The sequence below is a fragment of the Brachypodium distachyon genome, chromosome 1 (assembly GCF_000005505.3).
Source record: "Brachypodium distachyon strain Bd21 chromosome 1, Brachypodium_distachyon_v3.0, whole genome shotgun sequence".
Classification (NCBI taxonomy): Eukaryota; Viridiplantae; Streptophyta; class Magnoliopsida; order Poales; family Poaceae; genus Brachypodium; species Brachypodium distachyon.
This window is the reverse complement of record NC_016131.3, coordinates 28145361-28168042: the sequence shown is the minus strand read 5'-3', so window position 1 is coordinate 28168042 and position 22682 is coordinate 28145361. Positions and strand designations below refer to the sequence as shown.

Below are 22682 nucleotides of genomic sequence, written 5' to 3'. Positions count from 1 at the left end.
ATTTTTGCAATGCATGCTTAAATAGATCAAATTAATTGTACAGGCAGGATTGATGCTAAAACCGGGACGCTGTGTTGGTCTTGGGCATCAGGTTGCTGAACAAGTTCTGTGGATAAATAATAATATAGTATTAAAACCGCAAATTAGCAGCTCGATGATCCGCTTTACGTTTGGAGCTCCTGGAAAATCAGATAGAGATAGGACGTATTCATTTATATGTGCACGCATCACTCCCCCTATCGGAGAACTCTCAGCGTGCGCGTCGGTTCTCTCCCTGCGGTTCGTGTGTCTTGTCTCTTTTGTTTTTTTTTTTTTTTAGAATGTGTGTCTTGTCTGGTGGGCTTGCTCGGCGGTTTTTTTTTTCCGATGGAGGCCCGTTTGGTTACCGTTGTTGCTTGTGGGCCTTCGGGTGTGTTGGAGCCCATGCCATATCAGCAAGAAAAGCCAAACTCCCTAAGCAAGATTAATGCCAGGTGTTGGAGCCCATGCCATATCACCTATAGCCAATGCAAAGGCTACCAAGTATTTCATCCGTCTAACAAAAGATGTTATAAATTTGTTAAAATTTGGATGTATCTAGACATGACTTAGTGTATAGATGCATTCAAATTTAGTCAAAGTTGAGACATCTTTTTTTAGACGGAGGAAGTATAACAATTAGTTATAAAAATTTATCATTTTATTAAGACTTGGCCCATGTCCTAGTCTCACATAGTTCCTAGGAACTCGTGTTGCAACTGGTTCTTAAATAGTAGTCCATTTTTTTTCTCTATCTTCTCTCTCATCCAACTAAATAAACATGAATATAAAATTTAAACTCTTGTAGCCTGGTTATATCATCTTATTTTTCTTTGATTCATGTGCAGTAATGCCCCCAAGAAGAACCTACCAAAACCAACGGGGCTAAAAACAGCCAAGCTTTTTTTTTTATAGGAAGCCCAGCATAACCAAAAAGGGAAAAGGAGAAAAGCCCGCCCGGAACTACCAGGCTTCAAAGCCCAACCCATATCAAGAAACAAAGTTCAGCCCAGAACAACATAACGAAGCTAAAACACCGAAACACGTCTGAAAAAGCTTGAAACAGAAAAATTCCTTCATCGCTCGGACAACACGTCGTCGTCGTCGTGCGGAATCCTGGACGTCCTTTCCCCCATCGTCCAGCTGTAATGGGCTGGTGCGAGACCGGCGGTTGTACTGCATACTTGGCGGAGGAAGGATGGACGAGATGCAGGTAAGAGTGCTGGAACGTACGGAGCAGCCAGTGTACCAGAGAACCATGCAGGTAAAGATAGTGTATCCTGAACCCGAACTCTTTCTATATGTTTGATAGCTTTAATGGCTGGACCATTCATTTTCGTTAGCCTGAACTCTTGCTATATGTCACTGATTGCAACACTAATCTGACAAAACTGAGAAAAAAAAATTCTTGTAACTGCGGTCGGTTGGTGACTCCTACGAATTAAGCCGTCAAATGACTTTCTTGCGCTGAAAAATAAGATGATGTGCACAAAGAAATAAAAACTAAATAAACTACTACCCTGCAGAAACTGAGACAAATAAATAGACCAGCAAGACTAAGGCTAATCTATTCATGACTGATAACTAAAGCCTGAGATCGAGAAAAAACAAAAAATAAGAATGCGAAATGACAAGGGCAGCAACAAAAAGAAAGTCTTTGATTGACTGCAAGGTCATCAAATATGTCTCCCTCCTTCAATTTTGACCATTAGCCTAAATATAGGGTCGTATCCGGTGAAAACTCCGGTCCACTGAAAACCTGCAAATTTCCGTTGTGAGTCGTTGGATCACGAATACATGGTTTGGATCAGAGGTGGGAGTCCTCAGGCCACTTAAAAGGACTTTTGCGCAAAATCCTCAGCCTAAATCCCCACCTTGGTCGATTTGAAAAAAGAAGAAGAAAAACTCCCTTTCTTTCCCCAACTCCAACTTGGAGGCGTCGCCGGCGACCCACCACTGTCCTAGCGCCGGTGCCCCACCCCTCTCCTCGGTCTCCCAACCCCTCTCCTAGCGACAACGAATCAGAAGCCGTGGTGGCGCTAGCGCCATGTTATGGCATATGGCGTGGCCAGCATCATGGCTTGGCCCTGGCGGCGGTGGCTGCGGCCCCCCACGACGGCCACCATTCGGTGGGCGCGACGACCACCACCACAACCGGGCGCTTAACTAAGTTGATAGCTGAAGACCATATGTCAATGCATGGCTTGGGCTTCAGGAAGCTGTGGCTATGGCCTGACCTTCAAAGGGAGCAAACAAAATCTATCCCTGGCCAAGATTAACCGCTGGTTGAAGCATTAGAAGTTGCTTTATTTTACAAAGTAGCTGCTCTTTCAAAAGAGGCAGATAGAAAGATACTTCAGAGTGTTTCTTTTTCTTAGAAGAACATTTTCATCTTCAGAGATGTCAACCTGTGAAGCTCATGTTTTGCATATTTTTAGATGGCCTTTGTGCCTACATCCAGTGCATGTTTCAAAGGATTGTTGTCCAGTTCATGGCATATATGCACCATGCCTCACTTTTAACAGGGTAAAATCCATGGAGTTTTGCAACTTTGCAAGCAAAGTGTAGTTTCAAGGTGCCGAAACATATGGTATATCACGGAACAACAAATTTTTCCTTGTAAATTCGGATTTATTCAAGTAGTTCAATTTGAGGAACCAATGCAAATTGCACATTGGTTCAGGTACATCAACACAGCAATGATCTATGCCTTGATTCATTCAGATCTGTACAGCAAAGCTACAGAACAAGAAAAGAAAAATCTTGTACATTGATTGAAGCTTCAGCAAAGGAACATGTCTGCTTTCTTCAGCAAAATAGCAGGTTCAGTAGCGCAACTTTTCAGCAGTAGGCTTCGCCGTCGCATGGAGAGAGGAAGCAGCGCCGGGTCACCGTCCCATGAAGTCTGGAGGCGGCGCCGTCGCCTGGTGGAGGTGCGCCACAGCAGGGCAACCAAGCCGCCGCCGACGCATGGGCCAGGCCGCTGCAGGGCAAACGTGGCACCGACCGACGCCGTTGCTTGAGGCACCGTCGTGGCAGTCGTCTCCCTCGCGTGGGGCAGCGCCAGGTCAAACGTTGGCGTAGGTCCCATCGCGGCAAGCTGTCGATTCGCCAGGTCGTGGCCGCCGCCGCCGGCGGTTGCGCGTGCTGCCGCTAGCGCGCGGGGACGAAGGGAGGAGAGTATGTTTCCAGGGAGAGGCCGCCGCCTCCAGCGCCTGGGCCGCCGACGAGTCGTCGTCGCAAGGAGGGGCGCTGAGGTCGGGAGAAGCGCCAAGGTCGCCAGGAAGGAAGGGCCAAGGTCTTGGACTCGCGGGTTGGGAACGAGGGGATTTCTTCAGGCTGAATCGGAAGTTCGGTACGCGCAACGGCGAAGGGAGGAAACGGCAAGGGGCTTTGCGCAAAAGTGCGACTGTGCGAGTGGCCCGAGGGATTGCCATCTCTGATCCGAAACGTGTATTCTCGATCAAACGGCTCATGACGGAAGTTCGCTGGTTTTTACTGTAATGGAGTTTTCACCAGATATGTCACCATGTTGCAAACGGAAATAACCATCTTTCTACCGTGAAACAAGGAAGGAAATAGTTATATTGATCACTACACCACTACTTTCCAACGGAAGTCTTGACACGGCATATATTGTTTGTTTTTGTCGACATTAACAGATCTCAACTTAAGTTTAGCCAATCAGCATCACATGTTACATTGCCGGAGCCTGAGCCTCCTGGACCTGGGAGGGCAGCCCGCCCCTAGTAATCGTACTTGGTTCCAACACATTTGCGCTCATTTGTATGCACAGCTTGCACTGGCATCTGGTACCAACACAGGTACCCTCGAAAGTGCACTCTATGTTATGCGGTCCGCAGAAATTTCTTTTCCTCTGGCCGCAATCGGTGTCACAACTGCTGGCCGTACACATATCCGTCCTCCCTTCAAAAGTTCTCATACTATGTTCTCCATTCGCAACTGTAAAAATTATCACCACGACAAAGCTAAATATACATATGCCACATTTTACAATACATAAAAAATATTAGTTGATAAAGTAAATTAGTGGTACCTGATGCTAGTACGAGGAAGGCAAGGGTTAGGAACAGAGGCAGAGCAAACTTCATCTTAGCTTAGAATGTGGTGTTGATGAAAAGTGTTGTTTGGCTGATAAATGTCGGAAATGTGAGTTGTGAAGAAGATGACATGAGTGGGCACGCCTTTTTATAGCAGATGTGACATAAATGCTCATTACTATGGTCTCGAAATAGCACCAAAACCGAACAAAATTAATATCAATTAAGTGCAATAATTTATGGATAAACACACGATTGCTCATTTGTTCTATTGGGCTAGCCAAGCCCAAATAGTATATCACTTTGAGCCCAAACTATGCTAAACCCAATACCACGCAAAATTGAGACCAAACAAGACTTGTAAATACCTGATCCGTTTTAGTTTCGAACCAAGAGGCCCATGTGCAGTTAGTGCATTATTCTCACATTGCTGGTTTAGAAAGAGTTGCACCAGCATATATGTCTTTGTGTTCAAAATATAGCACTTTTGGGTTAACTCTGCTGCACGAAGCGATCGAGGATGAAAGTATAAGTGAGGTGCTATGACATGTGTGCCCGCCTTCTTTTTGGGCTGGGCATGCAGTCGGTGTTACAGGCAGTATAAGAGCGAACCGACTGTTTTAGTTTAGGTGCGAGAGGCCCATGTGCAATTTCGCGTTGTTTGGGCAATTCCAGCGGAGAGACCCATTTTGTCTCTTTGGGCTAAACGGACTCACTTTTTCTTTTTTGGTCCGGACACAACCCATGTCCAACCCAAATTTGCTCCGGGTTTGGGTCGGGGCGGACAATGTCTCGTCCGCATTTTGCCCATTTTTCCTCCCCGACCCGCATGTCAATGATTGATGAAGTGGACCAAATGTAGGCCAAAACATACACAAAATGAGGCTCCCCACCAGATAAGAAAGAAAATCCGATTACAAACCCAAGCAAGACGATGCCGATTTTGAGATTTGCACAAGGATCGGACAGAATGCTGAATTGAAAAACAGCTAGATGCAGAATTAGCAACTCTGTTTTTATTGGGCTTCAATTTCCCGCAGCAGTTTACGAGATGGCGAGCTCGAACGGCTGCCCGACGACGAGCGAGAGCCCGCCGACGTGCGCGACACCGAGCCCTGTGCCGGCTTCCATGCTCGCCGCCTTCACCTCCGCGCCATTGACACGCACGGAGAGCTTCTTCATCGGCGCCGGCCGCTTGATCCCCATGACGACCACCTTCCCGATGACCATTCTGCGGCTGGGCTTGTACGAGTCGTGCACGACTTGCGAGCGCACTCTGACCACGCCATCGGTCCCCGTCGAAGATGTGAACCTCACGAGGCTGAACTTGCTCCTCGTCCCGCCCATCTCCGGCGACTCGCCGTCGTCCACGAACAGCTCCCCGGCCGCCGTGCCGTCCTCCGCGAGCGCGACGAGGAGCCGGAACGCGGTCCGGCGCGCGCGCGCCGTGGTCAGAGCGTGCCCCTGCATCGGCACGATGCTCCCGCCGGCCACGTGGACGTTGACCGTGTCCGCGGGCGCCGGGAGCGTCACGCGCTTGCCTACCTTGGAGACGACGACGGAGGAGTGGTCGAAGAGGCTGAACCAGCGCCCCGCCGGGAAATAAGCTTCCACACTCGTAGCGCCCGGCTGGAGCACCGGCGACACGAGGACGGCTCGCCCGAGCATGAACTGCGCGTCGACGCCGTAGGTGGCCGCGTCGTCGGGGAAGGAGAAGAAGAGGGGCCTCGCCATTGGCGCCCCGGAGACGTGCGCCTGGTACATCAGCGTGTAGAGGTACGGCAGCAGCCGGTAGCGCAGGCCGAGGGCTTTCCGCGCCGACCTGGCGACCGAGTCCCACAGGTACAGCTCCCGGCGGACGGTGAAGATCGCCGAATGGTCCCTCGAGAAAGGGTAGAATGCCCCGAGTTGGATCCAGCGCCCGCACAGTTCCTCCGTCGTGTTTTTCCCGAACCCGCAGATATCTGCGCCAACCATTGGCATCCCGAACAAGCCGAAGCTCAACATCGTGTTGATTGAGTACCTCAGATCACCCCAGGTGGCATCGTTGTCGCCGGTCCAGTGCGCGGTGTAGCGGCCGGACCCGACGAAGGTGGAGCGGCTGAGGACGAAGGGGCGGCGGCCCGTGTCCCGGAGGAGCGCCGCGTGCGTGGCCCGGGACTCGAGCAGCCCGAACAGGTTATGGGCGTCGAACTCCGAGACCCCGCCGTAGTGCGTCGCCGACGCCGCCGCCGTCTTGTAGTTGATCGTCCGGCGGTCGCCTTGGTTGTTGATGCTGTACGGCGGCTCGTCCAACGGGGTCAGCGGGTCCGGGTTGAAGAAGTTTGAAATCTCGTTCATGTCGATCCACAGGCCGTCCACCGGGATGGTCCGCCGGAACAGCGAGATCTCCCGCGCCCAGAACTCCGCCGCCCGCGGGTTGAGGAAATCGGGGAAGTAGACGTCCCCGGGCCACACGTTGCCTCTGAACTCGGTCCCGTTCCGCTTGAGGAAGATGCCCGCCTCCATACCCCGGATGAATGTCCCGTACTTGGGGTCAATGATGCTGATCCCTGCAACAAGATCGATGAGCGAAAATGTCGTCGGTGCGATCAATTGAATCGATCTTGAGGTAGTGGTACCCGGGTCGAGGATGAGCACGTATTTCTGGGCGTTCCGGTGGAGGCGGTCGACGAAGGGGCGGAGCTCGGCGGCGGAGAAATTGACCCGGTTGAGCGTGAAATCCTTGAAACTGTCCATGTAGTCTATGTCGGTCCACATGACCTCGAGCGGGATCTTGGCCTCGGCGTACCCCGCCACCACCCGCTCCAGGTCATTCACATTCTCGTAGCCATAGCGGCATTGGTGAAATCCTGCAGCCAACGCGATTCGCGAAATCAAGGGGATGGCTGTGCAAAGCAGAGGAAGCAGAGGATGGCGGCAACAAAGAGAAGAAGAAGAAGAAATTGCTTGGTGCGAGCGTACCGAAGGACCAGTATGGCATTGGGGCGGGGCGGCCGACGAGGTCGGTATACTGGTCCACGACGGCGAGCGGCGTCGGGCCGGCGAAGAAGTAAAAGTCCAGGATTCCGCCGATGACCTTGTAGGTGAGGGACGAGCCGCCGTAGACCACGTCCATGCCATTGCTGTTCAGCAGCAGCACGCCGTGCGCGGCGCCAGCGCGCAGGTCCATGTAGAACGGATGGGACCCGTACAAGTTGACATCGACGGTGGCCGCGGCGATGTCGGCGTTCCACAGCGTGAAGGTGTCGCCGTGCCGCAGCCGGAAGGACTGCTTCGTCTGCTCGCCCAGGCCGTAGAGATTGGCCCGCTCGCTTGGCAGCGCCGTCGTGAGCTCCAGGTACTGGTCCTTGAAGACCAGTCGCGGCAAACTGTCGAACAGCACGTCTCCATTGGAGACGCGGGCGACGGTGAAGCGGAAGGGCGACGAGTGGAGGGTGAAGACCAGGTCGGAGCCGGGCGCGGAGAGGACGCGGCTGCCCGGCGAGGCGAGCGGCTTGTAGGGGACGACGTGCTCCGGCGTGGGGCGGGGGAGGATGTCCTGGGGGATCTCCCATCGAGGACGATCGGCGTCCGTGATTCTGACCTGCAGCCGTGTGTTCGTCTCCAAGCTGCCGCCGGCACGAAAGAGTGAATGGTCAGTCAATATTAATTTTATTTATTAATACGTAACCGAAATCAAAAGTGGTCGCGTGGCCTAATGGATAAGGCGCTCGCCTCCGGAGCGGGAGATTCTGGGTTCGAGTCCCAGCGTGATCGCTTTGATCTTCTCGAGCAATCATTATCCATGAATGCATCTATACGCTAAGTCATGTCCAAACTTTAACAAATTTGAGATATCTTTCATTAGACATTACTCCTTATTAGTTTTGCAGAGACGAGATTGGCTGGTACGCAGTCCTGATCAGTCAACAATCAGCTCTGTTTCATTGCTCACGAAGAACAGCTCTGCAGGTCACTAAATCTTGAACAAAATGTCATTTTCTTCCATTAAGCAACGCCAATTAGTCCCAAAAATAAATTGCCCCACCGTGATCGCTTTGATCTGTCGACCGAACATTTTTATTGTCTGTCTGATTTAGCTTTGCAGAGATAACTGGTACGCAGTCCTTACCAATTTCACCGCTCACACTTCACAGGAACAGCTCTACAGGTCACCACTCGAACCCCCAAATCGTAAACAAAGTGTCATTTTCTTCCATTAAGAACCACCAATTTAGTCCCCAAAACAAATTGTCGGTGTAGCTCAATCAAAACGTCAAATTAAACTAACCGAATAAATGGCCCAAAGTGGGCGACGAACTAAAACGCTAGCTCACTTCCCTACTCCGCGGATCAAATCAAGATGGAAGTAGTATCACCGAAGTCCGAAAAACTCATGAGGCAATCGATCGTCGGTGGTGTCATATACTTGCCTGGCAGTCAGGTGGAGCCTCTGGACGTCGGGCCCGAGCGCCGGGTCCACCCCGCCGGCGGCGGCAAGCTCCAGCCCCGCCGACAGCTGCGACCCCGACGAGGTGACCGACACGACGTCGTACGTCCCCGCCCCGGCACCGGCGCAGTCCACGCCCCACGGCACGGCGGCAAGGAACAGGAGCAAGGCCGGCAGGTGACAACTGCCGGCCGCGGACGGCGAGCCCGCCATCGCCATCACAAGTTCAGAGCACGCACGCACACGCTGCTTGTTCGTGTACACAAGGTGTTTGTGTGTTTGCCTCTCAGCCTAAGTGGCATATATATCTCGCGCGCGGGGAGGTGGGGGGTCCTGATCGAAGAATCCGCGAGACACCGGAGAAAAATAAAATCAGGGGTAATGACAGTAGCAGTCCAATTAGTTGACGCTCGTGCATGCAAATTAGTCCGATCCGGTGGACTATTCATCTATGGAGGCTATATAACTAGCTTATAACCAGTTCACTATATATGAAATCTGATAAATACACATGCACAAAGGGTTAGTATATATAAATAGTTAAATACAATAAATAACCAAACTATAAAGATACCATGAATTGCCAACTTAAACTTTTTTTAATAAAAAAATGACTTGCAAGGAACTGCATGCATGTTGCGATTCACACGAAATTCCAACTTCAAACTCAACGTGTCTTCTGACGTAAAGAAAACTATATATTTTTTCCGTCCAACAGAGGATGTCTCAACTTTGACTAAATTTGAATGCATCTATACACTAAGCCATGTCTAGATATATTCAAATTTTGACAAACTTGAGACATATTTTGTTGAACGGAGAGAGTATAAGTAGTGTTAGGGAACTCGAAACCACTCCATTTGCATTTGGACGATGTTATGTAGCTGGTATATGTAGATTGTTTTCCCCAGATATTTTGGACACTTCTAAATATGGTTTTTGAATATATTTTTTATATCTTGGGGCTCCATGGCGGCCTAACTCTAAAAGCAATTTCTTTTTCTTTTTTACCTTGCAAGGTACTCCGTATGCTGAATTTGAGGTCTCATTTTGTGATATAATCTTCTTCTTTCTAATCGGACACCGATTGGTCGATGACACGTTACTACCGACCGAGTATCACATTTCTTTACTGCCGCTTAATTTGCACTTTGTTACTCGTACGTTGATCCGTCCTGCCCCGAACCACGCGCGAGAAAATTGAAAAGGAGAAAAAACCGGATCCCCGTCGCTACCTGCCCTTAGCTCGCATCTCTCCCGATAGGATTCTCCCCGCCTCCGCCACCGCCCTTCCTCGCCTCCGCCGCTGCCGCCGCTGTTCCCCATCTCGCCGCCGCCGCCCTCTAACATCCTTTCCAGCACGAAGTCGCCGTCCGGCCCTCCCGATACTTTGCGGCCACACCTCCTCCTCTGCCGCCAATACACATCCCCGTTCTCCTCTTCCGAACCCGCGCCTCCGCATCCGCTGCCGCCGCCGCTTCCCAGTTCTCCTCCTCCCCACTCAGCACGCCTCAGAGTTCTGCGGCCGTCGCACGCCGCCGCTTCCGTAGCTACTCCGCTGCCCTACCCACCCGATCAGAAACAAGCCCCCGCAACTGCTCACCCGCCCATCTTGCCGTCAGCCCTCCTACGATGTATAGTTCTGCACAACCCCTCCACCCCACCGGAGCTCCTCCCCGGCCTATCCCGGATTGACCCCAAATCGGTACCTCATCGCCGTTCCCCATCACCTCCGCCCGCAGCCACCTTGCCCCCGGCCACCGCCACCTGCATATCCTTCCCCAGCACGCCTCCTCATCCGACACATCCCCTCGATCACTCTCCTCTTTGCTGGCTGATGCAGCGAATCGCGATCTCCACCTCGGTTTGTCTCGACCGCCGCCAGAAGATTCAGAATCCGGCTGGTCGTCCTCCGCGCTGCTCACCTCCGCTTGCGTCGCCATTCCCAACACCACATACGGGTTCAGGTCCCCTCCCAAAACTCTCACCGAGCCCGTTTGGGGCACTGACAAGCGCAACCTCTGTGGTGAACAGATAATTGGGGTATGTGTGCCTGTCTTTTTGTTAGAGTTTGTTTATATTCAGACATTCAGTAACTATTCTAAATTTCTTGTTGATACCTTGCTTCCCAACAGTCTGTGAAACTTGTGGATCACATAATGTAAGTCTTTTAGATGATCCATTTTGAATCTGAAATAAATTTTCTGAACAGTACGTCCATGATGTCTGATTCTTCAAGCAAAAGATTATCTCAGTGTCCATTTTACGAACACTTGCAGTGTTATCTTTCATTAAGCTTTGGCCTTGCATATGATGTGTTCACTGATGTTTAATCTTTTATTATCGTTCAAAAATGTTATAAGCTTTGACAGTCCAATTATTTTTAGTTAGTTCTGCATTGTTCGGGAATGCTGGTAGTGCCAACATATGATGCAATCATTGCCGCATACTTATCCTTCATTAAGCTACCAATACTTGCTCGTATGTAATGCTTTAGCCTAAATTAGAGGATTTTTGCCTAGAACTATATATAAGTACAAATAATAAAATATAGTTTATGTGTGTCAAGATTTCTGTTTCAGCGTTCTAGATCTCTTTTTCAATGTTCTTCAAGTTCTAGGAAAAAGATTTTAGTTGAGTCCAATTTATGTGGGCCTAATACACTAATCAAGTTATTCTTTGCACTTGCAGGTAACCATTAGAAGAGCATGGTCTAATGCTTTGCAACTGAATCTTACTCTGTCTTTCCTCAATTCAGTTTAAATTTGTAGGGAGATGTTGCTTGCAGGATTCAGGTACTGTCACCTTGGTTTTTCTTCTATTTCCATCTGTAATCCACTAATTATTTTTAAAACTTTTTATTTTATATTTTATTCAAATGAGGCCAAGATCTGATAAGATATTTCACCAGCTTCCAATGTAATGCATAATTGATGCATGAATTAGGTACTATCTTCAAATGGGTGTTGATTCACAAGATCTGAAATCTCTAGATAGGTGGTGGAGTGCACTACCTATCCAACGTTCCCTTTCCTTATTGAGGTGAGGGAGCGACACTATTGGGTGACTCAACGGGTATGAATATATATGTCAAATGGTCAATGTGGACAAGTATCAAGTATGTATCTTTTCAGCTTTGTGTTAACATGGTCAAGGCGTTCAGGTCTAAAATTTTAGGCCGAAACCGTGTAGAAGTATCAGGTTTGCACAGTGATATATCTTGTAATTTTAAGATTACGATGAATGTGTTACTGGGATTCTGTGGAAAGGGTACAAATTAATAGGGATCTACACGGGCATCAATTTTTCATACTGCTGATATCTATCTCAACTCATGGTTTTGCTTCAAACGTTCTAATCTGTACTGATCCTTGTAGTCTGTTATAGTAATCACTTGCAATACCTTCAAGTCACACAGATGAGGAGGTGTTAGTTTTTAAAGGGGAATCTTTTGCTGGACCAAATTTGCTAATATAGTGCGGTAATGCCATTTGCGATAATGCTTATCTTTTCTAAGCTCGCCTTTTGTTATATATATATCATCCTTGAGGAATTATCTGAAAATTATTTGCTTCTCCTATTGTTGCTCTGCTATTTTACCAACTAAGAATATTGTCAGAACTCAGGATATATTACCTGAATGTAATCTGCTCACCTTTGTTTACAAGAAAAATGAAATGTACTTTTCTTTTCTCAACCTGCGATGAATGCTAATATATGGTGTGTCTCTCTTGTGCAGACTGAGAGGAGTGTGGATATGCTACTTCATGGAAAGAAGCCACTGGTTGAGGTGATAACTTCTCTATCAAGAATGTCTGCCAGTTCTGTAATGTAGTAAATTTCATGGCTTGGTAGAAGAGTGGCAGTTTCCTGTAGTTTGCTTTACCTGTAAATTTCTATATCGTTGTGCGAGTTGCTATGAACTATATGCCAATTTGGATTGGCATTCCCTGAGTGGAATCAACTCTATATTTATGTAGCCTCTCAGTGCTTTTCTCTGGGAACCAATGCTTGACAGTTAACTTGAAGACATCCAATTATTTTCTGTTCTCATAATCTCGCTGTGCAGGTAGCTGACATTAAGAGACTCATGTTCTACTCTCATACCCTCGGAAAGGTACTCCGAGAACGCACCACAAAAGCAATATTTACTATGTTCTCATTTCATGATCTCCGGAATTTTTCCAGCAAGTGTAAATTTGTAATCTCTGGTTCATCTTGCTAAGGGTATTTTTCTTTTTACTATGTTCTCATGTCAGGACCGCGTTTCGTCGTGCTCTAGGTACTTTAAAATCCCTCCCCCGTACCTGTACGGCGGCCGGCAGGTGTTGGGTGTCGCAGGCTCGCTCTCTTTCGTGCCCGAGGTGACCAGTGATCAGAAGGTGCCAGGAGCAGCACCGTGGGCAGTAGCGCTCTTAATTGCTGGTAGCTCACCGCCGGTGCCTCATCCAATCAGTGGTACCTCATCGTTGTGTGCCTTTTCACTTTCAGAGCATTCCTTCTGTAATTTATTCATCTGCTCTTCTTTCTGATTGAAGCGAGTCTATAGGCGACTGAAGTTGTACAACAGAAAATTAGTAGAGTTAAATCATGAAATTATGGATCATCTGATTGAATCATCTGCTCTTTATTCTGGATAATTGTATACAATGTACTGCACTCTTGGAACTTGAAATTACACTCATATATACTACACGATTTAGTAGATACTTGTGTATTTTGCTAGCTTATCCAGTGCAGTATTTGTTTTCTCAATCTGATCCAGTCCAGAATTAGTAGATACTTGTGTATTTTGCTCTTAGGAAAGTGAGGCTGTTTATTTTAGGGTAAGAAAATGAGGCTGTTAGTTATTGGAACATTTGTGAGGGCTGTTGTTATTGGAAAACTGTGTGTTCTGCTCAATCATCAAACACGGGTAAGAAAGGGAAGAGGTTCCGAAGTTAGGTGTTGTCAGGAGTGTGTTAGCCCCTCTGACTCAGACCGGAAGCAAGCTTGGTCACATTAACTGAAAGTTTATTATTGCTCATAATTATTACATTAGGAAATAATCTTCAAATTTTGTTGCCATATTGCTTGATTGTTGACTATACAGGTGATGAAAGATGGTAGGCTAATAGCAAATATGTTTGGGTATCTTAACGTCATTACCGTCACGGCAAATTTTAGTTAGAAATTCTACGACATCTGAGCTTCACCTGACCCGCTGGAACTTCATCATCAGCCCGAACTCCGCTCGATCCGCCGTCTAATAGGAACTTCGTCACCCATGATGACTTCGTTTAATTTGTTTTTATGCTTAATTGATTATTATATTTTTTACATATTATTATCTTTTTTGCTTATTATTAAGCAGCTAATCATCGCACATGAATTTGTCAGTCCGTAGCAACGCACGATCACTCCACTGGTGCTTTTTGTGCAGTGGTTGGTACTCGACATTTCGTTTTCCGACTTCCGAGTGATCCAGATGAATGAAATGAGACAAGGCTACCAACCTAGATCCTGAACTGTGCATCGATTCGACACTAGACAGAAGAGTATCATTTGTCTATAGTCGGAAGGCGTCGTGTCTGAAGCACCTGCCAATAATGCATTTGGTTAATTTGAACGTAATATTTCACGTCAAGCTAATTGACTAATTGAAGGCTGGCTTGTCATGAACAGTGGGCTAATGATGTCAGTTTGCTCGTTTCGTATGGCCCACCATTTAGGCGGCTTCTGACCTTCGCCCACCACGAAGCGTGTATATACTTGGGAATTTGCTGAACGGTGCGGGTTGTTAGTTTAGAGCTTAAATTTTGGTGGGAGTGACTGCTCTTTGTTGGTCGATTTGACTATGCATAAACAACGGTGTTTAATAAACGACAAACTCCTTCATTGTTGCAAGTTATTTATCAGCGTACGCATTGGCCATTGGTTACAGCTCCGGTTGTGGTCTTTGCTTCAACGAGAGCAGGACATGCCATTGGTTACGGCTGCATGTATTCAGATGGAACGGGCGGTCAAGGAGGTGTTCGCCCACAATGAATGACAACGTCATCTATGTCTCCAGGCTCCTTAATTTGTTTATTGTCATACTGTAATAATTCACTTTTTTTTCTTTAGACCGTTTTTGGTTGTGTGCTTCTTATTATGTAGAAGCCGGGTGCGAATTTTGATGTATCTGTTTGATGCGACTTCTCAGTTCAATAAAACTCCCTTTATCGAAAAGCTGGAAATCATATTCTGATGGGTTGACTAGTTCAGTTCATAGCTACTCGTATTTTATTCTGAACGTACGTTTATAAACCGTCACACTTGGCGGGCGCCAATAATTTAGATACGCAGAGTAGCTTTTTTCTTGGTAGGAAATGGAAATAGGGCTGCTTCTATAAATGGATTCCTGACAAGATATTTAATCAGATTTGCTCTTTATCGTCTAGCTGGCTACAGTGCCTTCGATCGGATCATGGTGGAACGTTGCTGTGGCAGTCTGATTCGTGTCAGAAACTAGAGGATTTGGGATACCAATAATAACTAATTAATCTGCGTGTGTTATACAAAAATCTACTCTGGGAGAAATTCGAGGGCCGCATGTTTATTCGTTGATGAAGTTCATTTTTTTAAAAAAAATACAGTACTCTCTCGGTCCAACAAAGGATGTCTCAACTTTGACCAAATTTGAATACGTCTATATACTAAGTCATGTCTAAATACATTCAAATTTTAACAAATTTGAGACATCTTTTGTTGGACGGAGGAAGTATAATTTTTTTTGTCTGTAAACCAATTTCCCAAAGAAAAGGAGGAGGGGAAATGCGGTTATTGCGTGATGATACCGCCTAGAAACCAAAATCCTGGTATAGATACAATAAAGACCAAAAGTCTTATAATGTGCAGTCTCTGTATGTTGTTGTTAACTATATGGGGATTACTCCCATTTATATCCCTGCCTTGTGAAAAATCCATGTCACACCCAGAGTCCACTTCTTCTTGTGGCTGCTATCCCACAATAGATTGCTCACTTGAGATAAGATGAAAAAAAGGCAGCACCTAGATGATGTATCATCCTTAATGCGTTGTGAAGAGGAATCTACTGATCATTTGTTCTTCTCCTGCAATATTGTGAAACTGTTTTGGGCTGAATTGTCATCTATGCTTAATCTGAACGATTTTTCCTGTTATGAAGATGTAGCTGAAAAATGGCTTAGTAATGCTAAACATGTTGTGACTAATATGATTTCTTCCGCACTTATGTGGACGTTTTGTAAATTTCGTAACAATCTTCATTTTGGTCGTGTCTCTTGGTCTGGTCTTCAGGTTATTTGGTACAGGCTGCTTCGCCTATTAAGACGTTGGCGAATCTTATGTCCGCAAAAGAACTTGCAACTGCTGGACAACTGTTTGCTGCTGATGGAAACCAAGGTGAGGGAAGCTCCCTGAGCTCCAATGGCTTGAGGTGTCCCAGGTCCAACAATAGTATATACTAGCTGGTTTAACTCTTCCCTTTATTTTTTTAGGGCTCTTTTGATTCAAAGGAATTTCATAGGGATTTTGGAGGATTAGAATCCTTAGGATTTTTTCCTATATGAGTTGTTTGATTTGTAGGATTGAATCCCACGGGAAATTTTCCTAAGGATTTCATTGCACTACATTTCATAGGAATTTTTCCATCCACTCCAACCTCCTTTTCAAATTCCTTTGTTTTTCCTGTGCTCAATCAAACAAACATTGGTCTAACCACAATCGCTGTAGGTTTTGAATGGCCATGACATTGCAATCCTAGGGTTTTTCTATTCCTGTATTTTTCCTATCCTGCGAATCAAAGAGGCCTTAGCTCGCAAGGTACAGTGAGTATGAAGATTGATTTTTTCCGGTTTCCCAATACACCCGCTTCCTAGTAATCGTACAAGAAAATGCAGGTGAGTGTTTTTTCAAAAAGTAGGTTGAAACCCCCGTCCTTTGCATCAAAATGATGCACATAGCCATTTTTATTAATTTATTTTACAAGCATGGCAAAACAACTATATCAATCGAACAATCCAAAGTCACTGAGCTATACCTACGAGCCTGCAAGATGAACGTGGCCGTATGTCCTGACCGCACACCATCGTCCACCATCAAAATCCGGAGGCCACGAAAGCACAACCGGTAAGCTAATTCTTAGCATGTGTATGCGCACGCTCCAGAAACAACCACCACCGTCTTCCACCAACCCATCTTCAACGATACATTGAAATTGCCAAGCTTGAGAAAGCCGCAGACCAAGATCCCCTCCCTGCAGATCTAGAGTCCCCCCGCGCCGCCATCGCCAGTCCGAGGACTTTTGATTTTCATCCGAGAACCTAAAGCGGGGTGGTGTGGGCGTACCTTAACAATGCCTCAAGGAAGGAAAGAGACGTGGTGAGTGTAGTTAACCCAATGATGTCTTTAAATTTAGCGTACGATTAGGATGTTGTTGTGTGCTACTTCTATTTTTGTCTTCCTTTTAATTAATCACCCTAAAAGGTCTCAATCGGTCTCTGCATGTTTGTTCTGATGAGCTGCGTCAACACACATGGAAGTGGTGTTGAATGATTGGATTGGATTTGATCCCAAAGCTTCGTCGTCTTTTCCGCGTGCGTGAAGCCAGCTACCGGACATATATATACGGTGCCAATCATTTAGATAATGAGAGAGGAGAACTCTCTCGCGCATGTTAGCGTAGGGTACAAACTTTTAGGCTTTTAGAGCTATATACATGGAAGAAACCCATTGAGTCACGCGTCTAGCGTATAGCATAATTGACTCATGGGGCTAATATTGCCAATGTAACGAGAAAGTATAATTCGACTGGATGGATCGAGCAGTCCGCATGGAACTATACGTTTGTGACCATCTTATCAAGGGCGGAGGCAGGGATCATGCAGAACTTTGCGATTTCAGCATATGATCTTCATATTTTTATGTCGACTTCCATAACTTTTATTCTGACCTTTTCTATAATTTTTACGTGCCACCGGACCTTATCTTCACTCTTTTTTTTAAAGGAATATGCACCTTTGTAATCTTCCCTTTCGTGGCATTACTACACGCCAACAAGCGTATATATGGGCCAAGTGACTAGCGCATGTGTCAGGATCACAATCTTGTACTCCGTACTACTAGTCGTGGCTAGCTAGCTACAGTACTATAGCCTGGGGCCAAAGCATCCGATTTGCTAGTGACAGTGGCTATTTTGATCTACGCGGTGTACGTCCAGATCGAATTTGAATTCTGACCTCGTGGGGCAGACTTTTGTCGACTACTCCATCGGCCGGCAGGACTTGGAAAGCGGTTCCTGGCCACTACTCGATATTACGTTTCCGCGAGTAACCGGACACGCAGATGAATGACTGCGGAAATGTTCTTTTCCTACCTAGCTCTGCTAGATTCTAGTTGCACGGTTCAACGAACGGTAGCATGAAACGATAGAGACCTTGAGGCTGGTCCATCACGATTTTCACATTAAACAATTTGTTCTTCTCCGACGTAGCTAGTGTTCCGTGATGACATGACAAACGCAAGAATTTGTTTGGATGATTTGATATCGATGCTACACATGACATGATGCTGGGAGATTGCCAGCTTGGGCGAGAAGGACTGTTCGCTGCTGATTATGTTGCCTAGCTTCTGTTTTTGCTTTGTCGCGATCGGTGAGCGGGACTGAGGCTGCGGCCCGTTATTATATAACGGATTGAACGGATTGAGTCCTTTATTCACCTCCCACGCCGTCAAAATGGACCAATTAATTGGGGCAATATCCACCCGTGTGGCCAACGTCGATCCGGCCGGGGGCGTCGTGGCGGGGACGTCGAGAGATAAACGACGGCATTATTCCGGGTCTCAACGGCTGCGCCTGCATCGGGAACGCTCAAGATAAGATTCACTTTTCTTCCACCTTCTTCGCACACACAGACAGACAGAGCACGTACCAGCTCTTTCTCGATATGGCGCCGAATGGTCTACTACAACGGGGCTGGCCTAGGCACAAAGTCCACATGGCGCAGGTGATCGATCGAACACGCAAATACTGGCACACACCTCCGTCTTGGATTCTCTTTTCTTTCCGTCTCCTTCTACTGGCTCGCACCTTTGTTAGGACGAAATGGTCGATCCCGCGATTCAATTAAAAAAAAATAACCATGTTTATAAATGGAACCGTGCATGAAAACCGATACAATATTGCACGGCTTATCAAATCAAAACCGTACGAAAAACCCTGACAAAGAGCATACACAGAACAAAACTAAGTAAACAAGCCCCTACCGCAAAGACGAAACCCTTTCCACTCCAACGATGCCGAACAGGTAACAGCTCCTTGCGGCAGAAGAAAATAGACAGAACTGGGCTTCTTCGACGGCCAGAGCCAGAAGAGCTTGCATCGACAGGAACGGCTCGTGCATCGGCTGGCCCGCACTACTGGAAGCCGCCATCCAAGACCTCGGCCGGTCTCACCGCTAGAAGAAACCTTCGCCGTCAGACGAGGGATCCAAAGGCAACGCCTACATGGAGGACACGACGTCCCAAGACGCTGTTGTTACCCGATCCGAAAACTGAATTTGAGCATTTGCTCGAAGGAACCTCGTCTGCAAAGGATGGGATGTAGCACGCTGCACGACGACGCCTTCCAGTAGAGAGCGACGTCTGAGGACACCGTCATCGCCGGCACCAACAAAATCGGTGCTGGGTTTTCACCCGCAGCCACCAGGGACAAGAGCAAACGGCCTCATGGCGACACACAGGGCCGAAGCCAGACCAGAGGCCACCACACCACCGCGGGCGTCGACAAAACTTGCCGCACGCCACACAGCCCAACCATCACCGGCCAGGGCGCTGCAACCGCCCCGTGCACCATATATTGCGCCAACCGCTCCGGATCTGGCACCTCCATCGATGAAGCCAGCGACCAACCACAGGCAGCCCCCAGCTCTCCACAGCCTGAGAAGCTCGATTCGCACCGGATCCAGCGCCGCACTCCACGGACCTAGTGCCACCCTCCACGGATCCGGCGATCCCGCTCCGAAAACAACAGCGGGCCACCGCCTCCCCACAGGGGTCACTGCCCAGGCAACCACACGCTGCCCCGCCGGCGAGTCCACATGCACCCAGCCAGATTCGAGTTGCGCCAGCCGCTGCTCGTCCTCTCCAAGCGCCGCCAAGCCACCAACTACCGCTTCCATGAGTTCCCCTACTCGCGAAGCACTGATGACAGCCGCCGCCAAACGAAATACAGAACCCATCACCACCTGCTCCGCGCGGGCTTTGACCGACGACGGCCACCGACGACGGCGAGGGAAAGGGCTTGAGATGGGGTGGGGGGGGGGGGCGGCACGGGGGCCTTTTGGCGCAGCAGATTTAAGCGACAGGCTCGTATTTCGAGTGTAGGTTATACTGGAGTATACACATCTCCTGGTTGCTGCATTAACTCTCGGCCAGGGACGGAGCCAAGAATGCAACATGAGGGGAGCGATCTAGGTTTAGGGGGGCAAAGTTAGAGAGCTGAACTATTTATAAGGGATTTTTATGAGTTGAGTAAGTACCTAGCTACTCCCTCCGTCCACAAAGCAGTGTACGCTTGGGTTTAAAATTTGTCCACAAAAGAGTGTATTTCTCTTTGTGCAAAACACTTTAGACTATGAAAAATTTATTTTCTCTCATTACATGTAAATCTAACCCAATAACATTTTTTCATGCACTTAACTCATTGGAGTTAGGAGAATTAAAGAGCAGAGTGATGGTCGTTGGCATCTTTCCAACGCATTTTTTATTTTTTTAAAAGCCCCAAACGTACATTTTTTTTGGATGGACGGAGCATTAAGTAAAATCAAAGTTTTTTTGGTGGGTGGGTGTGTGTGTGTGTGGGGGGGGGGGAGGGGGGACCCCGCCGCCCGACGCCCCCCCTTGTCTCCGTCCCTGCTCTGAGCCTTGATTTCCTTTCCTACGACTTGTCAAAGTCTACAAAAAACCGAAAAAACCATTTTATTCCAGTTGTCAAAAATAAGACAAAATGTATTGGCCATTTATTGTGGACTAAAAAACAACACCTAAAAGACGATGCATTGAGAGAGAGGCCTACAAGCTCGCTCCGGCTGGCTCGTATTTCGAGTACAGGTTATAGTCGAGTATACACGTCTCCTGGTCGCTGCATTAACTCTGGTCCTTGATTTGTTTTCCTACGACTTGTCAAAAGTCGAAGAAGGACCGAATTCATTTTATTCCGGTTGACAAAAAGACACTGTTGAAAACAGAGGAGTGTAATTTTTGGCGACCGTGCTCTGCTCTCAGCCACCACACATCTTTGTTGGCAGGCCTGACGTTTGATCCTTATTTTGGGCAGGTATCACGAATACTTGGATATGAACGAAAGGTAAACATTCTACGGTCTCCTTGACATGTTCCAGTACACTCTGGTCGACTGGCCTGCCATTCTTGAAAGAAGAAGAAAAATCACCATGTGTCCTTGTGTGTGTCTGTGTGCTGTGTACTCATTTGTTGGTGAATCAATATTTTTTAATTGCCCCTTTTATAGACGATAGGATGAGAAATTTTTATGGTAGTCCACTCATATGCTAAATAGAGTATCGGGGAAGGGCATTACGGACTTTTCACATTAGTAAAAGAATACTCTCTTCGATCCGACACTTATTATGGATCAGAAGGAGTAAAATACTCATCCGACCCACCCATATTACCCGTCGCAGATTTAGTACAAAGTTGTACTAAATCAACAACAAGTAGTATGGGTTGGAGCGCGTATTAGATTTCTGCAGAAAAATACATAGGCTAAACGGAGTATTAGGAAGGGCTCTACATATGAGTAATCAATCCACCGGCTGTGGAGTTATTTCTGGAGTTGATGTTTGTTAGCCAGAATACTATTGTTATACTTTGTACTCTGTATTAGCTTTGTATTTCCTTCCCACGATCTCCACTCGGTTTCCCTCAGCAGTTATTCGGTAACTCATATATATGTACTCTGCACACGATCAGTCAATCAACAACGATTCTGTATCAATTATCATGGTATCAGTCGCCTAGGTTTCCTTCCATGGCACCACCAAATCCGCCGCCGCCGCCCAATTTCGGCCCCAATTCCGGCACCAATCCCGGCTCCGGCAATACTTCCTCTTCTTCCCAATCAACTCCCCTTTTCTCTCCTCCTTCCTTTAGCGACACCATAGCCGATGTGAGCCCTTATATCACTGTCGTCTTAGATCTAGCCAATCACAACTACTATCATTGGCGTCACTTGTTCCATGTTCATCTCGGACGATGCGCCCTTCGCAACCACATCGACGACGGCCATGTCGCCCGGCCTCAAGATCCTCGCTGGGTGAAAGACGATCTGGCGGTTATTCAGTGGATCTACACGCGAATCAGCACGGAGCTCTCGTCGCTCGTGATGGTACAACCGCTCACGACATCTGGGTCGATCTGCGCCGCCTGTTCCAGGACAACAGTGACGCGCGCATCAATGCTCTTCATGGCGAGCTCCGCTCCATCTCTCAGGGTGACATGCCGGTCAGCGTCTACTGTCAGCGCGTCAAGGCCATCGGCGATGAACTCCGCGAGCTTGGTGACCAAATGGACAACTGCTCGCTGATCAATGCTTTGTTGGTTGGGCTCAGCGATCGCTTCGACAAGCAGTCTGCATTCATCCCGCTGCTGAAACCGCCACCAACCTTCTCCGAAGTTCGCAGCATCCTTCAGACGGAGGAGATGACACAGGCAAGGAAGATTGCTCGTCCTCAAGTTTTCCACGCCAACACCAGCTCTGCGACGCCGCCGGCACTGCCACCTCATGCAGCTCCCCCTCCTCCGGCCATGCAACCGCCACCTGGATGGCGGCCAAGCCCCAACTATAAAGGGAAGAATCCAGTATACCGGCCACCGAAGTCTGCGGCAACAACCTCCTACGGGAACTTCTGCACCTTCTCCACCTGCTTGGCGCGCCCCCACCCAGGATCCGTGGACTGGTCTTGTGCAGGCATGGCCAATGCCTTGGAATTCTGCCCCGCCTCCGGCATGGACATCGGCACCACCACCTGCTTGGACTACGGCTCCGCGCCCACACACTGGCTCTCCCGGTCTACTTGGCTCAAGGCCAACGGCGAATGCATTTCACTCCTACACCAACGGCGCCCCGTACCAGTCACCGTACCAGATGCAGC

The 22682-nt window shown here is 47.9% G+C and overlaps 2 protein-coding genes, 1 long non-coding RNA gene and 1 other non-coding gene across 9 annotated transcripts; 3 read left to right on the top strand and 1 right to left on the bottom strand.

Annotated features, from left to right (window-relative positions):
• Positions 1–1257: 1257 nt before the first annotated feature.
• On the top strand, positions 1258–3620 carry LOC112270164. The gene is made up of 2 exons (XR_002962548.1): positions 1258–2608; positions 2702–3620. It is a non-coding gene; the product is annotated as an uncharacterized LOC112270164 (long non-coding RNA).
• A 1318-nt stretch (positions 3621–4938) lies between these two features.
• On the bottom strand, positions 4939–8913 carry LOC100824447 (probable alpha-glucosidase Os06g0675700). The gene is made up of 4 exons (XM_003560404.4): positions 8495–8913; positions 7044–7690; positions 6701–6931; positions 4939–6631 (listed from the first exon to the last, which is right to left on the bottom strand). The coding sequence occupies exons 1-4, from the start codon at positions 8728–8730 to the stop codon at positions 5124–5126; spliced, it is 2622 nt and encodes an 873-aa protein (XP_003560452.2). The 5' UTR covers positions 8731–8913; the 3' UTR covers positions 4939–5123.
• Positions 7766–7838, top strand: TRNAR-CCG. Its single transcript has one exon. It is a non-coding gene; the product is annotated as a tRNA-Arg (tRNA).
• A 773-nt stretch (positions 8914–9686) lies between the features above and the next one.
• Positions 9687–13216, top strand: LOC100823830. 6 transcript variants are annotated; one of them, XR_001405067.2, is made up of 6 exons: positions 9687–10554; positions 11203–11306; positions 11458–11553; positions 12251–12301; positions 12581–12628; positions 12771–13216. XR_001405067.2 is itself a non-coding variant. In XM_014896445.2 (3 exons), exons 1-3 carry the CDS (start codon positions 12215–12217, stop codon positions 13041–13043), a joined length of 408 nt encoding a protein of 135 aa, XP_014751931.1. In that variant the 5' UTR covers positions 12002–12214; the 3' UTR covers positions 13044–13216. The 6 variants fall into 6 exon arrangements, 1 of the variants encoding a protein (XP_014751931.1); XR_002962547.1 differs by having other exon boundaries at positions 9689–10554; positions 11458–11992; positions 12794–13216; XR_001405063.2 differs by having other exon boundaries at positions 9691–10554; positions 11458–11586.
• Positions 13217–22682: the final 9466 nt, after the last annotated feature.